The 20,493-nt window shown below is 41.4% G+C and overlaps 2 protein-coding genes across 2 annotated transcripts; one reads left to right on the top strand and one right to left on the bottom strand.

The window, feature by feature from the left end:
• Positions 1 to 12,924: 12,924 nt before the first annotated feature.
• On the bottom strand, positions 12,925 to 16,585 carry LOC149278197 (transmembrane protein 254-like). The gene is made up of 4 exons (XM_089502232.1): positions 16,496 to 16,585; positions 15,787 to 15,890; positions 14,879 to 14,938; positions 12,925 to 13,048 (listed from the first exon to the last, which is right to left on the bottom strand). Exons 1-4 carry the CDS (start codon positions 16,583 to 16,585, stop codon positions 12,925 to 12,927), a joined length of 378 nt encoding a protein of 125 aa, XP_089358358.1.
• A 2,269-nt stretch (positions 16,586 to 18,854) lies between these two features.
• Positions 18,855 to 20,461, top strand: LOC149278196 (homeobox protein Mix.2-like). The gene is made up of 3 exons (XM_089502231.1): positions 18,855 to 18,861; positions 19,450 to 19,628; positions 19,904 to 20,461. Exons 1-3 carry the CDS (start codon positions 18,855 to 18,857, stop codon positions 20,459 to 20,461), a joined length of 744 nt encoding a protein of 247 aa, XP_089358357.1.
• The last annotated feature ends 32 nt before the right edge of the window (positions 20,462 to 20,493 follow it).

The following is a 20,493-nucleotide window of genomic DNA, read 5'->3' as shown; positions in this document are numbered from 1 at the left end:
TTTGGATAACTAGATGAAGGATTACAGAAGGTTCTGGACTAATTGGTACGAGCAAGCAGGTGGCGATGGTGGTAGTTCTAGATTCTAAGCTCCTTTGGGTCCTCCTAACCTCTATTCTCCGAGGCAGAGGAATGTCAGGGACGGGCGCGGCCTCCATATTCGAAGCAGCTGCACACTTGACGTGAAGTCCGCGGTAATTCTTACCCAGTCCCCCCTGATTTGAAACAGACGCAATTACCGAAAAACCCAAACTCTAAGTTCTTCTCCCAACGGGGGGGGGGGCTCAGCTGAAGTCAGACTCTCATCCCATCTCAGTGACTTCACATCTGCTTTTCGAGAGAAAAAAAAATAAACAAAACCAAAAAAAGTAGAATAGCCGGCACTCCGGTAAATAATATATCCTTCCCGTAAAAAAAACACGAAACTTTTCCACTCTCCTTAGGAATGTCCGAGAAATACAGGGAAGACGGGTGGCTGGACCATTGAGGAAACACGATGAGAAACGCATCTGTTTAGAAAGGGTTAACGGGGTAAAATACCTGCCAAGAGTCCCTGTTTAGCTTGCTCAGTCCAGCTGGGTAATTAAGACCGAGACATTCTATTGTTTCCTACAGGCCGTATGATAAGGAGTCGGGTGTTTAGTAGATCGGGGGTCAGAACATACAAACGGCTGATATGCAGCTGCCTGAAAACATTATATTATGGGGCAAAAACTACAACCGGGGTGAAAAAAGTAAACAGAGCGATATTTCTGAAAATATATTTTTAATCTGATTCTCGAAATAAAAAATATTCCCCTTTAAAGGACGGAGCAGACATTCCGAGATATGTGAGTCCTCCTGAGCTCTCACACGTTGAGCGGCGGGTTATATCTGTTGTAAAGCATCCCTGACAGTATATATTTTCGGGTGGGTTACAAACTTCCAGATGTTCTTTTTTTTACGGACATTTGAACTCCAAACAAACCCCCCAAAAAAAAATCTCAACCAGAAGATTCTCACAGATATCCCACAGGGGCATCGCGCATGTTCTCATATGTTTGTTCAATCCTGTTTTCACCAAATGTAGATATTTTTACTAGCTTTCTGGATTTTTTTTTTTTTATGATAGTTTCAATATGATGTCACAACGTGACATCATTCCAAAGCTTTTCTGTCTACTCGCCCGCTTCTCCTGCTGGAAAGACTCCAACCTTAATCAGTCTTAGATTCAGGAGCCGTATGTCTATCCCATGCATGTTTAAATCCCCTCACTCTATTAGCCTCTACCACCTCGGCTGGGAGGCTGTTCCACTTATCTACCACCCTCTCAGTAAAGTAAAACGTCCTTCCATTCCATCTCAGCCTCTGACGCCCTACTGTTAGATTATGGTCTCTCGTTTCTCCTCTCTTGACGACCATCACAGGTTCCAACCAAAATATCTACAAAATAATGTTATTTTAATAATTATTATTTTTTATTCTCCATACGATCTTTCCCAAGGTTTCCCCTACCGAACCCCCCCCCCCGTAAACCGGAGCTGACATCTGGCACGCGTCCATGCCTGCTCCGTGATCCAGCGTGGGAATTCCAAGCTCGGAATACTGCTATGTTCTTCACGGTCCATGGCGGCTGTTTCTTGTTATTCCGCGTCACACGGACCTTCTCTACTGGTTATCCTCATCTATTAATCCCCACATAACTACCGCGTGATGCACACAGGAAGGGCAGAGAGGGGTCCTGTGGTGGGGCCACGGCGAAAATCCTTCCCAAAAACCAGCTTGTCTCAGCTTATTCATTATATATCGCTTACACAGGTGCATGCGCAAGTGGTCAACGCATGTCCATCAATGAACTGCTTTTTCCGGAATCTCTTTGAAACAATGTGGAATTCGATGACATCTCTTCTATTTCCTGTACCGCTTACCCTAGTCAAGTGACTGCGGGGGTTAATGAAGGGGTCGGGTTTTAGGCACTACGCAAACCATTTATGGAGTGGGCATTTTCAAAGGAAAAATAACCGAGCTGCTAGGGCTGGCCTCGGGCTGGCCTTGCTCATACCCAACAAGAAGATGAGTTGGGACCTCCACACATCCTCTGTTTTCCCTCCATCGATGGAAAGGGGTCTAAACAGATGCATGGTTTCCCAGGCGCCACAAGGGTGGCTTTGCCACCAAAAAGAATTGTATAAATGTGTCAAGAACAGAGTTGTCTGCTTGTAGGAACCTTCTACCCCCGAGTTATACCCTCATTTTGGGGCTGAAACCGCATACTCCGCCATCTTTTGGGACTGTTCCGACGTCAGGAAAGACCACGTACGGCACTTGGTTGATGCCTCTGTCTTATGGTTCACTTACGTTGTCCCGTTAGCGAACCAGGACACCGCGGTGTTGAGATGTCCACTAATCTCCTAAGGGGTTTAAGCAAACCCTCCTTCTTCAAAGCATGTCCTAATCCCAAGAGTGAGTTAGATTGGCAGGGACAGGCTAGCACGTTCTGTAATCCCTATAAATAGCTGCAGCCAGCATTCAAAGTCACCCTCTGTGCTCCCGATCAGCCGTGTCGTGGTCTGGACACCAAGCTCGACAAATTTCCCCACTAGGAGGTGGGGGGGGGGCTTATTCACCTCTACACCAGAATCCACATAAAGGGGGAATTTTCTTTAAAAAAAATTATGAATTTTGCAATTCAGTTTTTGTATTCCAAGGGATTAGGCCAAAGAGACGCCATTGACGATTCCGAGCCGGAAGAGGACACCGATCCTTTCTGGAGCAGGTTGGAAAGCCCGTAACCTTCTGTGTCCTCCCAACGTAGAAGCCATGGACAGTGCTAGAGGCCTCAGTGTCCCCCCGACTCCTTCCCGTCTTCTCCCTCCCTGGGGGGCAGTAGTTGGATGCCTGCTTCACATCGTTGTGTTTCTTTTTGCTGTGCTTTTTAGGTAACTTTTTCCTTGCGTGGCTTCTTGGGTACAGTCCATGTTAGTTCGAACTCGACAAGGGCATTCGGGTTAAGATGGCGAAGTGAAGTCACCGCCTGTCACTCAGAACTAATACCTCGGCTTTCTCTGAAGATCACTTTTGTGATCACCATCAGCTCTTCGCTTTCTTACGCAATTATGGCAATCATCTCTTTTAATTCCCACCATTATGGACACCAAGCTCCGTATGGTCAACCTTTCCAAAGTTGCCATCCAAGTTAGAAAACCTGGTTTTATTTGGTTTATTTTTACATTAAGCCAACCATAATTTTGGCAAATATGGCTGCCTTCAGTTGGAACCAAGCTACACAAACTTTAGAGCCTGGGTATAAAATCACAACCCCCCTCCAAGGACCCCTTATAGTCCTAAATAATAACTGAAATTTGTGTTTTGATTTTGGGTCAAAGCTGAGGATTGAACCCAGCTGCATCCCTTCTATGCAACGTGATAGGGTCTACAGAGACTTCTAGCCAGATGGGGCTTGGCTAGACGTCTCTGTAGACCCTATCACGTAGAAACACTGCGCAGGACCCATAGAGCCATCCTTGTGGCCCCTGGGAAGCCATGTATTTGTTTAGACCCCTTTCCATCGATGGAGGGTAAACAGGGGATGGAAGGAGATGTATGGAGGTCAAAACTCATCTTCTTGTTGGGTGGTGTCTTCAATATTTTTAACATTCGTGTCAGAAACATTTTTTGCGAAACATTTAACACGATACATATGTTGTTGTATGAAGTATTATTGATTAATGTGTGGAACGCGTTGGTTCCGTGTAAAGTCCTTAAAATTATTACAAAGTTCACCATTACAATTAACGGGGGTTGTCAGATCTTGCATTCTTCTTTGTGCCGTCACCGTATTATCAGCCATGCCTTGTCATACGCTGCCCATAGCGCGCTCTTTTCTGTTCTGTTCCAGCTGTGTCCAGACGCTGTTTTCAGACAAGTAGGTTCATTATCTAAGTGTCCCAAACCCCCCCCCCCCCCACGTCTCCTTGGCAGGTTCCTCCAAAGACGCTCTGGGGGTCTGTGTATCAAGCTCTTGAACACTTGGTCCTGAAACAAAGAAAACACATTATGATTACGTTCCATTCCCATCTGCACTCAATGAAAGAAGATTGAGGGCCAAGTTTTATGGATTCGACACAGATCTTTGAGCCAGAATCCTAGTTTCGACTTGGAAAAGGAACACCATTAGAGTGCTTGTTGGAGTGTAGAAGATTTAATCAGCCCCAAAATGAGGAATATTTATCCAAAATATTACCACTTAAATTTGAGAATAGTTTTTATGTAAGTAAAAGGGACATGGTCCACTCCAGTGGTGGCCAGGAGGTTTCACCCTATATTGGTATGGTCCAGGAGAAGGTAGAACCACGGGTGGAATAGTGAATAATGTCTGTATAATTGAAAAGTTGTAAAAACGTTAACTTTTTAGAGGAATGTCGCTCTGAAACAGGCTTCTCACACCACCCAAAAAAAGACATGGAACTTATGAAAGGCTGTCCCCATGAGCTTGATATACTGGCCCCTTCAACAGGTCTACCGACTAGACAACAGTGTGGCAAATGCATGGTGTTGATTCATAACAATCCAACAACTTGTTAACAGCTTTTTAATGCACATCATGAGTATCGTTGTCGCGCATGCTGTGTGTGTATTTTTTGCACACAAAAGATGAAGAATATGTTTATATACGCATGAGATGCTTGGGTCTACCTGTCCCCTATGTTCCTAATGCATGGTGAACACAGACATCCATGGTGTTGTGGATCCAACCATAGGTGGTCAATTAAAAATGTTTCCGATTGGACCTTTAGGTGTATCCATTAATAAGGTATTTGATGAGTTTAATGTCCAAATATAATCAGGCCAGTATATAAATTCTACAGTTGAAAACAACAATGAGTTCCTCTGGGATGTCCTATCCTCAGTTGGTCATCTGAATTGGTGGAATTGGTGGATAGACTTCTTGGAGGAGATGCTGAAACCCACTGTTGGCAGGAAGATGAAAATGGAAAGTTCTAGGTTAGAACCCATTCCAGGAGAACACTCTTGTTCTGTTGGGTCAAGTGTAGAAGAACACGGAAGGAGACTGGTAAACGATAGTAGAGGACAGGTTCTCAAACTTCATCATATGGGGACGTTTGTTGAGGCACGGCTTCTCTGTGGTGTTTTTTTGTTTTTGCAGTGGTAATAAGAATGCAGCTAAAAAGAACCAACCCCCTCTCACAAGCAAAGATCAGGGTCAAAAAAATTGCCTTGTGCCCTGTGACCAGAATGGACCCCGTCCATTGGCCATCAACCCCGAAAGACTGAAAGGCTTCGTGGAGGAAGAACATTTTAACGGGGAACTGAGCACATGGGAAATGAACGTAGCAGGGAGCGCCGAGGAACTGCTGAAAGAATCTGGCGAACCCACTGCCCCGAAAAATCGCAAGCCAAGCATTCGGCCCAAAAATGACTTCCTGAGGTTTGAGGACATCAGTGCGGCAGCCTTTAAAATTCAGAGTGGCGTTCAGAAAACTCCATGCATGGTAATAAGAACATTTAATAACATTTTATAATGAGGTGGGATATGGAGGAGCTTTTATAATATCTATTATAGATCTGCAGTCCAAGACGGTGTAGGGTGGGTTTCCTCAGGGTTTTGAACCTCCCTCTGGAACACCTCCAGGACATTAATTAAAGTCTTTGTATTGTTTTTGTTGACCTATTCCAGTATTCAAGGATTTCAAAGCAGTATGGTGTGGACATTTACCTGAAGAAAGAGTTCTTGCAGTACACAGGGTCCGTAAAGGAAAGAGGGGTGTTATACCTACTCACATCACTAAGTGAGGTAGGATTATCTGAATCGCTATTATATCAATCTATAACTCTTCTGTATCCTCAAATGGGTAATTTTATTTTTGGCCTTGTTCTTGACCAATGACGGATCTGAGTTTCTGCTCCTCCGCCCCCAGGATCAGCAGAAAAAAGGGGTGATTGTGGCTACGGACAGTAACTTTGCGATGGCGGTGGCATTTCATGCCTCTGAGCTGCAGATTCCTGCTTTTGTAATCATGTCTGCTGGGACATCGCCTGGACGGGTCAAGATGTGCCGCGACTATGGTGCCATGGTTATATTGTTTGGACCCACGGCAAGAGATGCTCGGAGTCATGCCATGCGGCTGGCCGAAGAGAATGGCTACCTCTACATGGAAGAGTATGTATGGCTTGAGTTTAATTGTTGGGTTTTTTTTGGTATTTCAAGTTAATTTCACTTGGTCATTCTCTCTCCAGGGAAGACAGCGCTGCTTACCTGGCTGGTCTCGGAACTGTAGGTCTAGAAATCTATGAGCAGATGCCTGGCTTAGACGTCGTCATATTCCCTGCTGGTGGACATTGTGGTCTGCTGGCTGCGTCAGCCGCTGCTCTGAAGCACCTGAACCCCAAAATCTCAGTGATTGTAAGTTCCTTTACTTCACTCACACCACGCTCTTTGTTTAGGATGACGCGGGTGTCACGCTAAAGGTCCATTTTGAAGATGCGACACTTGGTTGCTTGGGCAAAACTTTTGTTCTTCTCATAATCCATTTAGTGACCATAATCCACTGAGTAAGATCACATTAAGCTTTCAGGATCAGTTAGGTGAATAGTGAGAGTTCTTTTCCATCAAAACTTGTGATGTCCAACTTGATGGATACCTATTGATTGCTTCAAAAGCCTCTTGAAGTCTGATCATTGGGAGTCGTTAAAAAAAGGGATTTTTCATTAGATTTGGATCAGGATGTTCCTCCAAGTGATTCTCATAGTTAACCCCTGTCTGGACATACATTAAAATATTTTCAGATGCTGGAGTTAAACAAACACGAGCACACAATGTCCTATATTCATTTTATTTTTAATTATAATAATGTAATTATTATTAAGATTAATAATATAATATATTAATGATTTAATTCATAAATATATTATTATTATTATTATTTTTTTTATTGACTTATTTTTACAATTATTATTTATACATTTTTCTCTAGGGCGTAGAGAGCGCAAAATTTCCCATCGTACAAGAGTCTTTGAAAATTGGACACTGCATGACAGAACACGACTGGATCACGCACCCGTTGTATGGAGGTAAAAAAAAACCACTTATTTTTAAAAATCCCGTCAAGACTTTCTAAAAATTATAAATTAACAGAGTGGACAGAATTTCACAAACTTTAATATTTACAAACAGGGAAGAAAGAAGGAATCGGAACTTAAAAAAAAGAACTGAAACCTAACTAAAAAAATAATATCACAAAGTTCTAGAATGTATAGGCAGAGAAAAATGTCCACTTGGCTGTCCCGCCATCACAAATCCATGTTTCTTTGTTCTAAACCTGTGTTCCTGGCTAGTTCTACGCTCCAGTTTCTTCCAATCTGTGTTCCAGAGCTGGGTGGACCATCTTTTGGTGGCAACACCTTGAAGTTAACGAAGAAGCTTGTAGATAAGGTGATCTCGGTGAGGTAGGTTTTATAACATATAACATAATTTGTATTGTTTCCTTCCACTAATCTGCTTGACCGGCGAGATTTCGAAACGTCCACAAAGTTGTCCCACTAAGACTACAGATGACGCATGCGCTGCTGAGTGACTGGTGGTTTTGGTCAGTTTCATGTTTTTGGGGTTATTGATTTTCAGAGAGGAGGACGTTCTTCTGGCCATGCTGAGGTTGTTAGAATATGAGCGGGTGACGGCCGACGCTGAGGGCTCCATGGGACTGGCCGCTCTGATAGCGGGGGCACTGCCAGACCTCAAAGGGAAAAAGTAAGACAAGTGATCATGGAGATTATCCAAACCTGACTATATACAGGTCATCGTAGCTCTTATGATGTCCTCAATCTTTTTGACTTCTGATGTGCTGACCCAACCTCGATTTTTTTCCCCTCAGGGTAGGCGTTGTCGTGTGCAGTGCTAATCTGCCTTTGCCTTTACTGCGTCACTGCCTGGATCGAGCTCTGGTCTTGGACCATAGAGTTTGCAAATTCTCCATCGTGCTTCCTGACTTTCCTTCGGAAATCACCAAGCTCATGGAAGCCATCGGGCGAGAAGAAGCCAGGTGACTGTCCAGGGAAACCACACACGCCTCCTTTCTGCATTCGTTGTCACCTTTATTCACACGTACATTTTAGGGTTTAATGATGTCTGAAAAAAAGGTCATCTCCTGTCTCTCAAGTCCATATTTCCCATATGTAGGGTACACTGTTTTTCTTGCCCCTAAGTGCCTTCAGAACATCTGTTCTCCGAAAAACAGAGAAGCATCAATGTTAGTTCATAAGAGATCTTAGAATTATTAGCACTGACTTTAGTAGTTAGCTTCTTCTCTATGTTCTCCAGTATCGTTGCACCAGCAGGTCCTGGGTGGCTGCCCGAGACATGGACCTCACCCTCCTAAAGGTCTAAGGTCATATTATCCACAGTTCTGATGGAGCAAGGCCTCCAGGGTCACAATGCGTTCAGCGTCCCTTAGCCAAGGGTACTTTCTAAAGTCCAAGGGTGTCATAAGATGTGCTCCGGGGCCTTCAAATCTATTAGTCTGGTTTTTCGAGGAAACCATTCCTCGATTTGCTGTATTATAATATCGAGAACAGTCTTACTGGTTATTTGAAGACCAAATCCCTTACCAACATAATTGGAGGGTCAGGACTCTGAAACACACAATAGCTCATAAATGTTTGGTGCAGATATAGGTCAAATCGATAATCTAATTTCTAATTTATTTCAGGGTACTGGACATGCGGAAAGAAAACATTTTTCCGAATACAGATCTTTTCACTCTAGAGGTAAGAGACACGAATACGGATTAGCCATGTTGCTTTGGATTAGATTACAAGGAATACGAGCTCCTTGGGTTCAGAATTGTTTACTTCTGTTTACGAAGTGGTTGCGTGAGTGATAGAGTGCAGAAGCGATACTAAACATTAAATCTGGAGTGCGTTTCTTATCCATGAACTCGACAGGCTGGTCAGGATAGATGAAACATGGAAAAGCTGCTACTTCTCTCCTCTTGCAATATTTCAGTCGAAAAACATAAAAATGTTGTAGGTGGGTGAGTTTCTAAGTAGACCTAACAAAACGTAGATAGAGGAACATTCAAGAACCTCCGGCTGATGTCCTTCAGCTGTGGCTGGTTGTCCATTGGTTCTCTAACTGGGAGATGAATATATGGATGTGGAAGGTCCTCAATATACCTGAGAACCTAAAATAAGAAATATATGTTGATAGCCTGGGCTTTTCGATGGTCCTTACCGGATGGTTTTCAACCTGAGTCCTTATGGACAATCTAACTTATCAAGACTTCATCAGGTCTTCACCAATATTCTCCAAGACCTTCTTGATGTTCACTGGTCTAGAAGTGATGGAGGTAACATGGCCACAGATAATAGACCATAGATAATAATCTTCTGGCATTTATCATCATGATCAGACTACAAATACCATGAGGCTCTGTTGAAAACAACACAGAACTTGGTGATCTTCCCAACACACTACGATCGAGGTGCCAAGTCGTGAATCATCACAGGACGCCGTCACATTTCTGGCCCCTGGCCTTCCAACCTTTCGACTTTTTAATACTCGTTCTCGTTTTTTCCCTTCGGGCAGAGAATTTGCTGTTGGATTCACAAATGGTTCTCATTATCGTAACCAAATAAAATAACGTGACTTAACTCCTCGATTTCTGGGGCAGTCATTACCCAAGAATTTAAGTTATCTCTTCTTTGAGGAAAACAATGCGGCCTCTAATGGCAGCCGATTACCCTGTCTGGGGAAGGGAGGGGGGGGATAAAAATGTAATCCATGCTTTAATGGAACAAGCCGATTACTAAACACTTACGTATTGCGTAATTTTTGGCCACATTATTCATTTTGGTGAATGAGCTATCCTCGAAAATAGGAGATTTTGTCTTTATATTAGCACTTTTTCTTAAATTATTAGAAAAAATTTTATTTCCAGTTGAGCAGGACCAGCCTTCCGCCCCATCACATGGTGTTAACCGGTCCGTTGCCCTGGAAACAATCTCTAGCGCTAGAGGCTCATGCGCCGTCCGCTAAAACAACGCGGGGAGAGAACAGGAAGTGGCTTACAACTTCCTGCTTGGGCTGACAGGAGGATTTCAATGCCGTCTGCACTGAGGGATTATGGGAAAGAGAGGTAACTATGCATACTTTAACCCCAGCTATGTCTTTATTGGGGGCAGATGCTGTGGGATATCTACTAGACGTGCAAACGGGCCAAAAACGTTTTGGACCAATTTTTATGTTCCTTTTGGGCCCGTTCATTTTCGGGCAACAAATTTAATTCCCTGCCCATTCGCTTCCACCAAAAATGCGGGGGCCATTTTGAATTTAGGAATGAAATTCGTTGGCCGGAGCCCACGTGCACTCTTACTTACGCTCTCGGCCGCTTACTCACACTCTCTCACCTTCTCCGCCGACCACTTCCACATCTTCTTCTTCTTGGGGGATCGGAGAGAGACAGGATGTCACTGGAAGGGCCGCCATTTTGGCAGACGTTCCCGCCGAGTTATGTCCGCAGAGATGCGGACGAAGATAGAAGATGTAAGAAAGATGCAGAAGTGATCGGCAGAGAACGTAGGGAAACATTTAGAAAGCGTGTGAGACCCACGCATTTCGGAGGAATTTTTTTTGCTCTGTTTTCGTCCGATTCGTGGGGGGGGGGTCTGGCCTCGGTTTTGTGGCTTCATACAAGTCACCGAATTTACCAAAATTCTATAAATTTGCAATTCTTACGAAGCCCAGTATTCTACTCAATCCTGACGTTTTGTTACATATTTTCCGCCTTGGATGGTGGGTGAGGAAAGATTTTCACTTTTTTTTTTTGTGTTTTGTTTATTTCTCCTTTATTTATTCTAGAACAGACGGTCCTGCCTCGGAGATTTAATAACTAAATAAAAAAATATGTAGCGTTCTAGAACTGGACAAGAACGAAACAGGAATGAGAACTGCATCTGGCATTGATCATCATTATCACCCCCCCCCCCTAAAAAAAATGTTTTTCCCTAAGGATATGACGTCTGTAATCAGCAAATGAACAAAGCGTTCCTGCAGAATGACCTCATGCTGTATACAGATCCGCACTCACGCTAACCCCGCGGTCATCAGATCAGATGTAAAGGGATAGTTTGGGGCCCGGGAATATGTACAAAAACTCAAAAACATGAATAAAGAATCAATATTATAATGTAAGAAAGTTTTACGTCACTGAGAAGGCGGAAGATAAGTGGAACGGCCTCCCAGCAGAGGTGGTAGCGGGTAATAGAGTGGGCGGGGGATTTAAACATACAGCTCCTGAATCTAAGACGAGACCAAGACAGCAGGAGAAACGGGGGGGGGCTAGACAACTGTGCTGTTCACTGGGGTGAAACGTGTTGGGTTCTTTCCTAATATTTTTTAAGATTTAGTAACTTTTGGGGTTCCACCTTCATTTTATTATTTCTTTAATATTTTTATTAGATTCAAAATTATGTTTGCATTTTACCATATTTTTTTTTTCATTAAAAACATGCATATAAATTATTTTTAATTGCAAATAGGATCAAAACTGCGTAGACTTTTTTCCCCATTTATGTTGAGTGTTCTATGAATTTTAATTCGTTTCCAGTTTTTTTAATTAAAATATATTAGTTTTTTTTTTTATATATATGATTAAATATTAATTTAAAAATCGTGTTCGCAGTTTACCGTTTTATATTTTTTTAATTTAAAAACCCCCACAAGAAACCATGGGGTGGAAAAAAAATATATTATTAAAATTTTTCTGTTAAAATTAATATTGATTTTGTAACTTTTAAGCTTTTTTCAAGGTTAAATATTAAAATATGAAGTTTTTAATTAGAAATATATATATATATTTTATTTCCTTTTATTCGCAGGTAACTTGTGTCGTGGAGACGAGAGATAAAACGCACGCCACGCAGCTGAGAAACACCCTCTCGGAGAAATACCCAGCCGCGCAATGGATCTCCCAGTGACCGAAGCGGCTGGGCGACGGATGATGCAATAAAGCCTTAACCACTTCACTGCCGAAGGGGGGGAGGGGGTAGCCGGGCACGACGCGCTCACCTTATCTGGTCCTAAAAGACTAGCAAAGACGCTTTAACTCATAACTCCATTTTTGAGGCTTAGAAAGGGTTAAACAGTGTGCTCATCTAGAGCCTGAATTAATGAGGAGCGCAGGCTGCGCATGCTTATCCAATAAAACAATACTTTGCTGGGAGGCGTATTGGTGTTTGTGGCGCTTTCCTTCCCTCCACTGACGCCCCTCTTTTTGACTCGCGATGAGTCTATTAATTCAATTGTGTAAGGTTTTTCTGCTGCTATGGCAACAAAGTCTTTCAGCCTGGGCATTTTGATCGAGTGCCTGAAGCGGCGTAATCAAAACACCTTTAAGTCCTCCCACTTCTTGCTCGACTCCGCCCCACCTGGGGTTGACCCTGCCTACAATAAAGACTGGCCACACCCCCTTTGAACAAACCCCACCCACCTCCCTCATCTATCAGTCTAAAAAAATATATAAAACTGCCGTTATCCACTGTTATGACCCAATAACACCTTCTCGGAGGATATTATGGTTGGAAAGAACGTCAAATAGTTCATCGGTTCTGAATTTTATTCTTAAAAACCATTACCTGTGCGGTGGGACCGGGCTCCGGCCCCAGGGCCGCGCAGTGTCCCTTTTAAGACAAACCGGTCCCAGTCTAAAATGAGGTCACAGCGTTGCAGTTTTGTTTGTCGGTTATTAACCCTGAATTCAAACGTATAACAGTGCAGAGGAGGGCGGAGAAGTCCACCTGGAGAATAATTTTTAACCAAAAGTGATGAAAAAAGAGGTTTTCTAACCCCAAAAAATCCTGTTGTCGATTTATATGCTGTATAACCGTCTGTCTCTGAAAGAGTTAATCAGACTGTCGTCGGGGTGGTCTCTTATCTGCGTTTCTTCGATGGCGACGGCTTGTACGCGATCAGCAACAGGAGCGACGCCGCCCCGAAGAGAAAGGTCTGGAGGAGCCATTTGGTTCTAGCGCCCGAATCCTTGATTCCTTTGGAACTGGGGAGGAAAAAGCAGAGAAGCGCAGAGGTAGAAATTAACAGCGGGAACTCATTCTCAAGGAGGGTCGGCGAAGTGATTTAAAGCTATTTGCCGGCGGGGCCTCTGATCTCAAAAAAGAGTTCCCTCTAAGGCGAGCGAGTGGGCACAGAAAGAGTCAATGGCAGCCCTTAACTGTGTCAGTGCTGGGTTGGCAACATTTAAATGTTCCCGACTCCCCTAATAAGCCCATGCGGCCCATAACGAATTATGTAAAAGAATTAAAAAAAATAATAATAAAAAAAAAATATATATATATTTCTACAAAAATTCTATATATTCAGATTCTGAAAAATGGTCTAATTGAACCATTTACAGGAGATTTTTTTTTCTTGGTCTATTTTTTTTTTTAAATAAATAACCCCCGCTGGCAATAATTTTGATAGCGGTGTAATAATCAGTAAATAAATAATAAAAATTATATATATAAATCTTATAATCAATAAATAGTAATATTTATATTTAAAAAAACGTGATATTGGTTCAGGTTCTGAAAAGTTTTTGGGTTTTTTTTTAAGATTGTTATTTCATTTATTTTTTTTAGTTTTAAATGAACAAAAAAAAAAATGAAAATTGCATATATTACCCGGGTTCCTAAAATTTCCTTTTATTTTTTTCTGAACTTTAATAAAGCTTTTGTTATCCCCGTAGAAAAAAAACAAACAAAAAAAAATAATAATAAAAAAACTAAAAAAAAATAGCCATCCCCTAGACGGCACCAGAATATTACATAACGGCACGGAAATTCAAGAATCTTCCAAATTCGCGTTGATTGTTCCACAGGATCGCTGGGTTGCCGTGGAAACCACAACAGAAATACGAAATGAAAACGACAGGGAAAGTGAACACTGAAGCCGTCGCGCTCTTTCGCGTTTAACTACTCGATTGCCGGACGGCACAAAATAAAAACTGGTGTCTGGAGAATTTGCAGAAGACCACTGCGTGCAATAAGGGGTGCAGCCGAGCGTTTCACCTTTAAGCGAATAAACCCCATACGATCTGGAAGGTGTGTGAAAAATGGAGACTTTTGAGGTTTTATTCAAAAACAAAAAATCTTTGTTGTAAAGTTTACATATAATAAGAGGACTTACTTAATGGGGAGAAATAATCCTCCTAAGGAAGTTAAGAAGGCTTCTTCCATGGTAATCTGCCAGCGGTATTTAATGGGTTAACTTGGTACACAGAACTGCTTTTGAGTTCTGCAAGGTATAGATGGGCCAGACTCTGCTGTCGGTGTTTGGGCTCCCTCTGCTGGCCACCACCGGCATTACCAGCAACTGGTTAACGCCTCGTCAAAAGGACCTAAAAGTAACTTTATCTCCGCCCTCCCGACCAATATTTGTACTTTTTAACCTCCTTGAACTGTTACACGCTTAAAAAAAAATTAAATAAAAAAGAATTAAAAAAAAAAAAGATTGAAAGGGGCACTCCAGCCACCATATGCAGACGGTCAATTTAAATCCTCTATTTAAATTTTTAAAATATAATTAAAAACCCAACAAATTAAAATAATTATAAAAAAATAGTTTCGATATTTTCATTTTTTTATGACAATTAAAAAAAAAAAAAAAAAAAAATTAAAAATTAAATGATATTTGATTAATTGACGCGTTCCGTGTTTCCCTACATCCTCTATTCCCCGGCTCTATGCGCTAAATTAACCCATGCAATGCTGTTCACGGATTAAAACAAGCAATACAAAAAAAATAAGCACACAAATTAATTAAATCTAATTAAAATAATAATACATACATTTATTAATATCCTCGGCGTATGGAGTCGTTTACTGACCTGCAGAGCCGCATGCTGTAGAGGGCCTCCAGCAGGTGTATGATCCATGCCACCCAAAACCTGTAACAACAGACCGGTAAGTCAAGCCCCCCGTGTGCTTAACCTCTGTCCGTATTTGTTTTTAGACAGGACCGGCTACCCGTTTCAGAAAGAGACCTTTGTGCAGTCAGATAAAGTCCTGATGGAGTTCCTCGCAGTCTGAGATAACGTCAGAGTTGAGAACAGTCTGGTGCCGAGGTGACTGATGATGGTTTTCAGGAGCCGTATGCCTATCCCGCGCATGTTTATGTCCCCTCAACGTACTGGCCTCTACCACTCCTGCTGGGAGGCTGTTGCACTTATCTACTACCCTCTCAGTAAAGTAAAAACCCTCCATTCTCATGTTATTCGGAATATCTCCGTCTCTTTAACCCGGGTTTTCTTTCTGAAGTCATACGGGAAGAATCTTTGGAAGCCAAAATACTAATAATAATAGCAATAATAATAATAAAAATAATAATAAAAAAAAAGGTAATAATAATAATAAATAAGTTCTATTTGGGGATTATCCACTAAATCCAGATTTAAAGGGGCAGCGGAATTTCCTGCGGGAGTTATGCGTTTTATATATATATATATATATATATATATATATATATATATATAGGTTATATATAGAGTTCTTTTCCAAAGTTCAGATCTGATTCTGCGGAGACCAAAGTACAACCGGCAGAGCTTACACATTATTTGGCAAACATTAACCCCTCGTTGTGGTCTGGAGAAGCCAGAGAAGTATTTCTTCACTCTAAATACTGCTCCCAGAGATAGATATGGTGGCCAAATTGGTTTATGGATGATGGGAATTGTGGTCTCCGGGCCAACTGACTACCCCGTAGTGGGGTCTACTTAAATATCCCTCTCCAGCTTACCCATGGTACATCACGCCATAATGATTCTTCACCAAGTACTGGACGAACGATCCGAAGGGTCCCAGCTTCTCGTAAGGGATTTGTTCAGGGAAGAAAACGGTCCACTGAAAAAACAGTAAAACATTTTTTTTTTTAAATATAAATATATAAAAATGAATTATATAAAAATTTTTTTTTATAAAAATTAAATAAAAATAAAATATATATATGAAAGAATATTAAATATATAAAAATTAAATAAAAATGTATTATATAAAAATAAAAATAAATAAAAATGAAATATATAAAAATAAAATTAATTATCTAAAAATAAAATATATAAAAATGAATACATTTAAAAAAACCCCAAAAACTGCCATGGGTGAAATGTCAAAATAGGAGAATATGGCACGCAGGTTTGACAGGGGTAACATTACAAAAGCGGTGCTACAAGGGTGGATGGAGTTAATTATATATGCATATGGTGTGGGGTGTTTATGGGGATATATATATATATATATATGAGAGAGCGATGTATAGCTATATAACGCTGAAATGCACGCTACTCCTTTCTCAAAATGCTTTTTTTAAAAACTATTTTTCTTTAAATATTCAGTTTTTAACGTCATATGGATATGATTTGCTACGTGCCGCCTATACGGGTCCAGCATAGCATGCATACAGCTAGAAGCCCTCCCTGTGGCCCCTGCTGGCCCCCTGCCCCACTTACGGTGAAGAAGCCCATGGACAGGGTGATGAGAGCCATCCAGAAGAGGCTTGCCCTACGGAAGTAGGAGGCAGCCGCAGCAGCCGATGCCATGCCTGGGGTAACAATGAGCTGCCAGCACTCACACACACACACACACACACACACTCTGTCAGCCAGTTGCAGTCATGTGACCAGCCAGGCGGAGTCCACCGATTGGCCGGCAGCAGGGATTCAGCGTGCCAGCCAATCAGGGTCAACTTTCACTGCCTACATCACAAGGCTTCCCATTCATTCTCGTAGAAGGTGCACTTCCTGCTCTCGATACATTGTTGCCGTCAGGACGGGGTCCCGGTGCAAAAGGCTGATTTACTTTACTGAGAGGGTGGTGGATGAGTGGAACGGCCTCCCAGCAGACGTGGTGGAGGCTGATAGAGTGAAGGGGATTTAAACCCTTCAGTGCCAAGGGTTTTCAGTACCGTGTTGTGATGAACCCGCACAAATTAGACGTTTATGTTCGCCAACAACATCTCCCTGATTCCATACATATCCATCCCTTACGTATCACCCTATAGCGTATTCTTTTTATTACAAATTAATGATTATTAATACTAATTAATAATTAGTAGCTTAAGAGGCTTGAGGTTTTTTATAAGCCGACCTCAATTACAAATAAAAAAACCTCGTCTCATTTCTAACTATTTCCTTTGATTGTCCTGTAAAGTTTACTATTTTCTTTTTTATTATTCTTTTTATTTCTTTTTACTTTTTTTTAACCTATATATCAGTATCCGGGACAGGCTGGACTACCAGACTTATATTAACCTCTTGTGTGCCCATCACGACCCCCCCCGCCAGTTATTTTGAGGTTATGATGAGGTCATCACACCCCGGCAGCCGAGCATCGCGTCCCCTCCATATGTCCTTTCACCTCTGTGTAGCGCACCTCCTGCAATCCGCATCTTCCCAGAATGGGGCTTTTTTCTTTACAGTCTCAATAATCGCCCTGCGATCAGAAACTCATTTCCAATTCAATACATTAAGAGCTCAGACAGGTTTCGAGGACCTGTAACGACTTCCTAACGGCTGATCTACGTCCGTCCTGGGCCATACGCATTTTTTAATCATAAAAACCTAGAATTTGGGGCAAATCAGACTCATTCGGCACTGGTCTAGTCCGCCAGTGTTTCCTGCATTAAAGATTCAAACCTTAATCAGTCGTTGGTCTCGTCTTAGATTCAGGAGCCGTATGTCTATCCCATGCATGTTTAATACCCTCACTGTATTACCCTCTACCACCTCTGCTGGGAGACTGTCCCACTTATCTACCATTATTTTTATATATTTATTTATATGTATAATATTTTTATATATTTATATATATATATATATATATATAATGTTTATATATATATATATATATATATATTATATATATATTAAATATTTTAAAATTAAGCAAAATATTTCTCCAAATCAATTAAAAATATCATTTGGAACAACACATTTTCATCAGCTTTCAGTGATATCATATTAAAAATCTTATATATATAGTTAATAAAACCGCAATGATTTACTTTAAATTTTTACTAATTACCTGGCAGCGGGGCTAAGTCATTACGTTGGCCTGGAGTAATTAGCAGCAGGAAAAAAAAACCCACTAATAATAAATTAAACACGTAAGTAAACATTCTATTTGTTTGCAGTAAATATTCTCTGAAAATATTTGGCCGTCGGCGTTTATATATTCCCATTTAACCTCTCCGCCGCGTTGACAGCGAGGAGTGATATTGCGGGGCGGCTAAAATTCATTTTGTCCGCTGTCGAATTTTTCTCTTTTCGAAATAGCCAATGGAAAAAAATCTTTTTTTTTTTTTTTCAATTAAAATAAATAAAAAAATAAAAATTAATTATTAAAATAATAAAAATAAATAAAAATTTAACTATTATTATTAAATTAATTTAAAAATCCCATATTATAATATAATATACGGTAATAATATAGCAAATTTATACCAAATAGAAAGAGCAAAAAAGCCCCTCTTTTAATGTGTATTTAATTGTCTATCCGTACATATTGTTAATCCTTTGAAGATGTGGATTGGGGTGTCAGCCTCCACAGGAAGGAGTTTGGAGGTAGCTCCTTTTTATTATGCGTATTACGTCGGGTTGCTAGACATCCTTGGCTTTCTGACCCGAAGGACCCTCCTCAAGTCATCTCAAGACGCCTCGTCTTAAAAGAAACGCCATTTGCATAGAAGCGCCTGGCTATATAGTGAGCCGCAACATGTCTTCTCCAGTCCCAAGAGGTTGCTGGTGGAGGACACGTCTACTGGGAGGATCTGGAAGAGAAGCCTTGAGGATGGAGGTGACCAGGGCATCGATGGGGGGTAAGTAGAAGACGGGCGGCTTGATTTTGTGATTTCTCGAAGCCAACAAAACTATATTAGTTATTTTTTTAATTAAATAACTTTAAATAAATTAATATTCTGCTTAAAAATTTGACGAATGAGTGAAAATGACATTATTTTTTAATTTTGTCAAATATCCAGGGAATTAAAGTAAATTTAAAAATGCGAATATCATTTCCAATAGGGTAGGATGCTGGTCTGCCGAGAAAAAAAATCCTCTCTAATTTATATTTTATTATTTATTACAACTTTTTTAGGGGAAATTGGAAAAAAAATCACTTTGGGTGCAATTTTTGTTTCTTAATATAAATTGTTTTATTGAATAGAAGAGAGAATTCTGAGCTAAAATCTTTAAGAATATTTTTTTTTCTATTTAAAAATCTATTTTCTAAAAATAATTCTAATCCGATCCCATCTGACATGTCGGAAAGGTCCTCATAAACCGAGTTTATGGTTTTTTGCATCATTTCCCGTATTATTAAAATTCTATTTAAAAAAAAAAAATCTAGAATTAGTTAAAATATATTATAAAAAAATAAATCACATGACCCGTTGTCTTTATCGCAGATGTATATATGGAGAAGACAGCTGGCGTTGGGGCCGTGAAGGTCAGGAGGAAACGGACTGTGTACAGCAGAGCCCACCTGGACCTTCTGCACAGAACGTTTAACACAAACCCTTATCCAGGCATCAAGTTGAGGGAAAAACTGTCGCTCCTCACGGGGGTCCACGAATCCAGAATCCAGGTATGTAGGAGACTCACCGCTGATGTCCTCGCCTAACCTTCTTGTCACGTCATTGTTAGTAATTTGTTGACTAAAGACTCGACGTAGGAACCCACCGTGTCTTCTTACAAGTTATTGGAATAGGCACTTTGTTCCTAAACTGAGTCCCTCAACATGTCCCACCGTAGACGACCTCATATGGTTCCTCAAGATAGGGTCAATGATGGAGGCCATTAATGACTCCAGACCACCTTCTTGTTATATGTCTGACAGATAACATCTCTGTTCTTCTGTAGGTTTGGTTTCAGAACAAGAGAGCGAGGAAGAACAAGTCGAAGAAAAAGCAGGATGAGGACGATATGACAGAACACATGGAACGCCCTCCGTTTCATTACGTTCCTCGCATCAGCCGGACCACAAAGTCCAAGTTTAAAGTGGAGGACATCGAGAAAGGCAAACTCGGCTACATGGGCTCAGCTCAGTTGTTTCAGCTCAACCACTTCCGTGTGACCGACGCGACGGGTCCTCATGTCCCACGGAGCTGTACGAACTACGTCGCGCCCAGCAGGCAGATGGTATCTGCAGGCCCACTAGGACCATCCAGTGGTCACCTACAGCCGTATAATGTCCTCAACCAGCCGGCATCCACCACCCAGCATCCCGGTACCACCGGTGTCCAGGAGAAAGGCCGATCTGGATGCACCTTCGCATCAAGCAACCCGGTGGAGTCTTCTTCCGGCCAAACAGAGGACTGTTCCCTGGAAGAGATGCTGGAGGAGATGCAGTCCTTCTGGGCCGATATCGTTGATGACTGTCCCACCAAAACGGAAGATTTGCTTTACTTTGTCCAGTAAAATACGCTCCAGCTGCACTTTGAATGAAAATA

Source organism: Sceloporus occidentalis, unplaced genomic scaffold (assembly GCF_023333645.1).
Source record: "Sceloporus occidentalis isolate IW3139 unplaced genomic scaffold, rSceOcc1.0.p SCAF_198, whole genome shotgun sequence".
Classification (NCBI taxonomy): Eukaryota; Metazoa; Chordata; class Lepidosauria; order Squamata; family Phrynosomatidae; genus Sceloporus; species Sceloporus occidentalis.
This window is presented reverse-complemented; position numbering and strand designations above follow the sequence as displayed.

Coding starts and splice junctions, on each gene's coding strand:
- LOC149278196 (XM_089502231.1), top strand. Junction 19,629..19,903: donor TCCACGAATCCAGAATCCAG/GTATGTAGGAGA, acceptor GTTCTTCTGTAG/GTTTGGTTTCAGAACAAGAG.
- LOC149278197 (XM_089502232.1), bottom strand. CDS start 16,585: ATGGCATCGGCTGCTGCGGCTGCCTCCTACTTCCGTAGGGCAAGCCTC. Junction 15,891..16,495: donor TGTCCATGGGCTTCTTCACC/GTAAGTGGGGCA, acceptor CTGTTTTTTCAG/TGGACCGTTTTCTTCCCTGA. Junction 14,939..15,786: donor TATGGCGTGATGTACCATGG/GTAAGCTGGAGA, acceptor CTGTTGTTACAG/GTTTTGGGTGGCATGGATCA.